General features: G+C 46.7%; 1 protein-coding gene across 1 annotated transcript; it reads right to left on the bottom strand.

Annotated features, from left to right (window-relative positions):
* Positions 1-6,353: 6,353 nt before the first annotated feature.
* Positions 6,354-6,806, bottom strand: LOC139833813 (uncharacterized). The gene is made up of 2 exons (XM_071824162.1): positions 6,678-6,806; positions 6,354-6,575 (listed from the first exon to the last, which is right to left on the bottom strand). The coding sequence occupies exons 1-2, from the start codon at positions 6,804-6,806 to the stop codon at positions 6,354-6,356; spliced, it is 351 nt and encodes a 116-aa protein (XP_071680263.1).

The following is a 6,806-nucleotide window of genomic DNA, read 5'->3' as shown; positions in this document are numbered from 1 at the left end:
GCTTAGAATTTTCCATATCATTAGCAACAATGGTGTTCAAAGCGTTCATACTAATATTATTGCTACTAGCATGCAAATAAGGTTCCATAGGTTTTTTAATTTTCGCAGCAAACAATCCATGTCTTAACTCAGGAAATAGATTAAAAAGCTCATAGTTGCTTTCCATTATGCCTAACTAGTGAAAAACAAGAAACAAAAAGATGCAATTGCAGGATCTAAAGGAAATAGCTTCGAGCACTTAAAACGGCGCCAGAAAATAACTTAGTTACTTGGGACCGGAGTGTGAGTGCCTTTTACCTTTCCTCCCCAGCAACGGCGCCAGAAATTTATTTGCTGGCGTGCAGTTGACGTGGGAGTTAGAAATCTCTATGGTGTAATTTTCCTTCACGCCCCCAGCAACGGCGCCAGAAAAATAGCTTGCTGTCTACTGTTGGCTTCTTTTCCTGTAGATAGTGTTGGGCCTCCAAGAGCAGAGGTTTGTAGAACAGCAGCAAGTTTCCCTTAAGTGAATCACCCAAGGTTTATCGAACTCAGGGAGGAAGAGGTCAAAAATATCCCTCTCGAGCAACCCTGCAATCACGATACAAGAAGTCTCTTGTGTCCCCAACACACCCAATACACTTGTCAAATGTATAGGTGCACTAGTTCGGCGAAGAGATAGTGAAATACAAGTAATATGGATGTATATGAGTGGTAATAGCAATTCTGAATGAAATATGGCAGCGAGTAAACATGTAGTGGAACTTGTTGGAAACGGTGTTTCAATGCTTAGAAACAAGGCCTAGGGATCATACTTTCACTAGTGGACACTCTCAACATTGCAATCATAAAGGAATATAAATAAGCACTTCACTATGCTATTCTGAATTACTATCTGGCAAGATAAGGAACACCAATTCATCATGTATGCAAACCTTAAAGATGTATTCCCAAGCACTAATAAAAACCCCACGCTGTCACTGTGAGCATTCATAGGAGGTACTAACACACCACAATTTCATAGAGACATCCAACTCAAATCATAACCCAGTGAATAAGTATTCTGTGAAATATAGCCTAAGAGACCCACACGGTGCACACACTGTCACCTTTACACACGTGGGACAAGGAGTCTCCGGAGATCACATAAGTAAAATCCACTTGAATAGCATAACGACATCTAGATTACAAAGCTCATCATATGTATCTCAATCATGTAAGGCAGCTCATGAGATCATTGTATTGAAGTACATGAGAGAGAGAGATTAACCACATAGCTACCGGTACAGCCCTTAGCCTCGATGGAGAACTACTCCCTCCTCATGGGAGACAACAGCGGTGATGAAGATGGCGGTGGTGTCGATGGAGATGCCTTCCGGGGGCACTTCCCCGTCCCGGCAGGGTGCCGGAACAGAGACTCCTGTCCCCCAGATCTTGGCTTCGCGATGGCGGCGGCTCTGGAAGGTTTCTCGTACCGTGGCTTATTTGTATAGGGTTTTCGCGACGGAGTCCTTAAGTAGGCGGAAGGGCAGCCTCGGAGGGGCCCTGGTGGGGCCACACAATAGGGGGGCGCCCCACCCCTTGGCCGCGCCGCCCTGGCGTGTGGGGCCCCCTGGCTCCCCTCTGGTCTCTCTCCGGTGTTCTGGAAGCTTCGTGGAAAAATAAGATACTGGGCGTTGATTTCGTCCAATTCCGAGAATATTTCCTTATTAGGATTTCTGAAACCAAAAACAGCAGAAAACAGGAACTGGCACTTCGGCATCTCGTCAATAGGTTAGTTCCAGAAAATGCATCAAAACGATATAAAGTGTGAACAAAACATGTAAGTATTGTCATAAAACAAGCATGGAACATCATAAATTATAGATACGTTGGAGACGTATCAGCTGCTCATGCGGACCGCTACCAAGAGGAGTCGGTGGCCTTTCCTGCTCATGTGGACCGCTACGAGGAGTCGGTGGCCTTGACGAAAGGACAATGTATTTCTTCGGCCATATGGTGAAACCGTGTGCTTGACATCGGCAATTGTCCTCTCATCGTCACCTCTAGGAAAATCAAGCTCCACTGTTTCAAAACCCGGAACAACTTCATCCACCCCGACACGAACACAGCCAGGTGGAATGGGCATATGATGGTGCGTTGCTCCATCTTCATTCGGGTAAACATAGCTTTGGTACCGGTTCGTAAGGGAACCGGTACCAAAGGCTTAGATGGATGCCCCATTTTCTACTAGTGTAGCCTAGCAACCTGGATATCAAATTTGAACCTTTTTAAAAATAATTCATTTTTTAAAAATCTAAACATTTTTTAGATTTGAATAATTTTTCATTTGAACATTTTGAAAAAAGAAATCATTTTTAAAAAACCTGAACATTTTTCAGATTTGAATAGTTTACAAATTTGAACAATTGTAAAAATAAAATCATTTTTAAAAAATCTGAATAGTTTTCATATTTGTACAAATTTCAAATTTGAATATTTTCAATTTTGAACCATTAGTTTATCCACGCTCGCGGTTTTTTGGTTTTTTGTCGGATATTTTCTGGTTCTTCGGTTCTGGTTCGTTTTCTTCAATTTTTTTCGCTTTTTCTGTCTCTTTTATTGGTTGAACATTTTAATTTTAATAATTTTTAAAGCTGAATAGTTTTCAATTCTTTCAAATCTGGACATTTTTTGAACCTTGAGCAGATTTCAAATTTGAGAAAATTTTAAATTTGTGTAATTTTCAAATTTAAGCAAATTTCAAACTTCGTGAAAATTTTAATTTTCGAGCAAATTTCAAATTGGAGCAAATTTTGAATTTCAGAAAATTTCAAAATTTGAGCAAATTTTAAAAGTTAGCAAATTTCGAACTTATACAATTACTTGAAATTTGAACTTTTTCAACTTTGAACATTTTTTTTAATCTGAATGTTTGCAAATCTATTATTTTCAGAAAAATCAATAGAAAAAATGGAGATGACCTTTCTTGGACGGGCTGGGCCAGCCCAACACGGAGGTGCGTGGTTGGAACCCTGCGTGTGTGCCGCACGCTGGGTACCACCAAATAAAGACCAACATTTTCAAAGGAAAAATGGACCCGCCACGGAAACACACGTGGCAGCGCGTGGTAGTCTCCGCGCGTACGTCTCCGCTCGTTCAGCCCGCGCAAGATGCTTAGCCTGGAGTACTTCCCTGGCCTGTCCCTCAAGCACGTGCCAGCTAGCATGCATGCAATTGATCTGTTCGAGTACAAGCTCGCTTTTTGACAAACAAGCATAGTTACAACTAAATATCTTGAGAATTAGGTACATTCAACACGTGCGAGTACATGTATAGTTGCATAGACGAGACATGTACAATCACGCACACGAGTAAGTACAGCCGCGTACATGAGTGAGTCATGTACAGTCGCGCACACGAGATAGGTACAGCCGCGCACACGAGTAAGTACAGTCACGTACACGAACGAGTACAGGTACAGTCGCGCAGATGAGACAGGTACAGTCGCACGCACGAGTAAGTACAACGCGCACACGAGGAAGTACAAGTACAAAAACACATGTACAGTAGCGCACACGAGTAAGTACAGTTACTGAGTAAAGTGAAAAAATGCATCAAATACACTAAAAACAGAAGCAGTTATCAGTTGAAGCACGAGTACAGTTGGGTACACACCACGAGTACAATCACACTAGTATTGGAAGTACGAAAAAAAAGTATCTCGAAACTATCAACATGGGATCTAGTTTTAAAGATCTCGACGCGAAGATCTCAAAAATGAAAACGGTTCGTAATTTGGACTACGGTTCGCAAGATATTTTATTAAAAAAAACGAATCTACAAAATAAAGGAAAAACTGGACCATCCCCTTTCCTTCTCTCTCCTCTCCTATCCCACCTTGCTTTTCCTTGCGACACTTGGCGAGCAGGGAGACCACTTCCCACCAAAATTCTAGCACCACAACGCGCCACGTGTTGCATGCGGAGAGACTTAGAGCATCTCCAGTCATGTCCCTCAAAAAGCGTCCGTCACAAATGATTTGGGGCACGTTTGGGACCGCGCCGGACAAAAAGAGACCAAAAATCTGTACAAAAAAGAGGCTCTTCCCAGCCGCGTCCCTCAAACAGCGTCCGGATGCATGCATTTTAATATAGGGGACCACCCCATGTGGGAAAAGTAGGTGAGAGAAAGTGTGGGAAAAGAGACTAGCATGTGGGGACTAGGGGCTACATGCATGCATGTGGACGCTGTTTTTGTGTCCGGCGTCCCCGGTAGAGACAGTCTCTACCGGGGACGCCGGACACAAAATGAGGCGCTAATTAGCTTTGGGGGACGCGACTGGACAGCTTTTTACCCCATTTCTTGTCCGCGGTCCCCAAACCTCATTTGAGGGACGCGAGATGCTCTTACCGGCCTTTTTTTAGGTGTTTTCGCCGCACGCACGAAGGCGGGGTATAGGGAACCTCACAAGGAAAACCCATAGGTTTCACCCGAGAAATGTGCTTAGAGCTATGGGCTTGTTGCTGGGTCATTAAAAGCTTCTGGCCGAAGGAAAGTATGCTGGGCTGGGCGTTGGGCACTTGGGGGGGGCCCAAATTTTCGGGGGCATGTGCGGCCGCCCAGCTCACATAGCCCCTTCGCAGGCCTGTCGCCTAGTGTGAATCAATGAGAACATGGTTGCATCAAGAACTTGTACTAACATAAGCCAACAAATTAAATTCAAGTTCCATTCTGTTCATATTTAGCTTCGCTAAATTGTGTTAACTTCAGAATGATTAGTGTCCATTGTTTCAGCTACTGTCTTTTCGAATTATAGAGATGTTTGAAATTTGATTTAAAAAATGGCCATGGTAGAACATTCTACGCACTACGGGAAAACACTACGTTGCCGTGCGACCAATCGCACGGCAAAGGGGCCTATTTGCACGGCAAAGGATTTGCCGTGCGTCGGCGCACGGCAGCGTCTGCACGGCAACGCCCTCGACGGCAAAGAAGACATTGCCGTGCGCCTGACCAAACCGCACGGCAAAGGCTCGTTGCCGTGCGCGCTCTCGTTGCCGTGCGACCGAGCGTTTGCCGTGCGCGCGCTCGTTGCCGTGCGCCCACTCCTTTGCCGTGCGCGCCGTCTCTGCCGTGCGTCTGGAGGCTGCCGTGCGCCCAGACGTTGCCGTGCGCCCCGACGCTGCCGTGCCACCAACGCGCTGCCGTGCGCCCCGACGCTGCCGTGCGCCCCGACGTTGCCGTGCGCCCGCTCGTTGCGTGCTTCTCCCCTCTTTGCCGTGCGCCCACTCCCAAAGACGCACGGCAAAGGATTCTCCGAGGACACACCGGCTTCCCGGGAGCACAGGCTTGCGCCACGTGGCGCCTTTGCCGTGTGTATGCACACGGCAAAGTGACAAATGTCCTTTGCCGTGTGCATACACACGGCAAAGGCCCCTAATTTTTCATTTTTTTCTGTTTTTCTTTATTCCCTGCATTTCAAAATTGCATTTCACATATATATAACATATACAACATATATATTCACCATAGCATCACCAAACACATGAACAACACCACAAATACATCGAGCACACATAGTTTATGCATAACAAGTGCAATGTCCACAAATACATCAAGTACAAGTGCAATGTCCACAAATACATCAACACACATCAAGTACAAGTACAATCCATAACGGGAAAGTCCACAAATCCATCAAGACCATGCCATCAACCTTATTGTCCTCCTCCGCTTCCGCCGGCCTCATTGTCATTGCCTTGTGACATAAAATCTATAAGCAGGTTGATGGAATTAACATGCATTTGCATATTGAACACTTGAACAAGCACAAGTAGCGGGTTGGGCACAAGCGTAGGAGGACTCACCGAGGTTCATGCTCCGGATGATGTTCATGTTGTTGACGGTGATAGGTGTCCCCGGGGTGCAGTGGGCGGTGGCGGCATCCACATGGAGTAAGGTGGAGGAGGAAGACTCCCCGGTGGAGAAGACAGAGCCGTGCGGCTCATGAGCCAGCTCATCCGTGCTCGCCGCTGCTTGCATCATCTCTCTGCTTGTTGCATCTGCTTGCATCATACGTAATACTGCTGCTGGTACTCCAGAATCTGCCGCTCCATGTTCCGTGCGTGCTCCTGGGCCGCCTGCTCCTTCGCTGCCATCTCCTCCTACGTTGTGTTGCCGCGATGTCATTAACATTTCAATGGAAAAAGCATGTAAAGGAAATGTAGAGACCCGAGGAAGAACATACCCGTAACCGCTCGACAGCTAGATCCGAAGCCCGTGGCCGGGGCTCTACCTCGGCTGGCCGCTCTTACGACCACGACGGATCTGGCGGAGAGAGGGAACCCTCGCTGGGTCGACGCACCCGTCACCAAACCATAGGCGGCCATGCTTCAAGCCTTCTCCCGCAAGCACCGCGACCTCGAGTCAAAGTCCTCGGCCTCTGGATTGGCGTCCTCGCCGTGCTTCTGCTTGAACTTGGAGACATACGCCGTGCACTGGGTCTCGGATTGCGGGTTAACCCACACGGACCCCGTCTCAGGATCAGGCGTCTTCCTTTGCTTCATCTTCTTTAGCACGGCAAAGACGTTAGGCTTCGCTCCTGTCCTGACTTCCTGCAAAAGAGAACATGTAATTGAGTGAAGTGACACACCCTTGCGGAGTTAACAAATATATAACATGAATTCAAAGAATGAAGGAACCATTAATTTGCTCACCTCCTTCTGCAGGTGAAGAGAGATGGGGATGCTGCCTTGGATATGCGATCCACCTCGCATCTCTGCCCGCTTCGCCTTGCCCTCCTCGTGCTTCTTGAGGTACCGGGGGCATGTCCACCACATGACCAT

Source organism: Lolium perenne, chromosome 7, assembly GCF_019359855.2.
Source record: "Lolium perenne isolate Kyuss_39 chromosome 7, Kyuss_2.0, whole genome shotgun sequence".
Lineage (NCBI taxonomy): Eukaryota > Viridiplantae > Streptophyta > Magnoliopsida > Poales > Poaceae > Lolium > Lolium perenne.
This window is presented reverse-complemented; position numbering and strand designations above follow the sequence as displayed.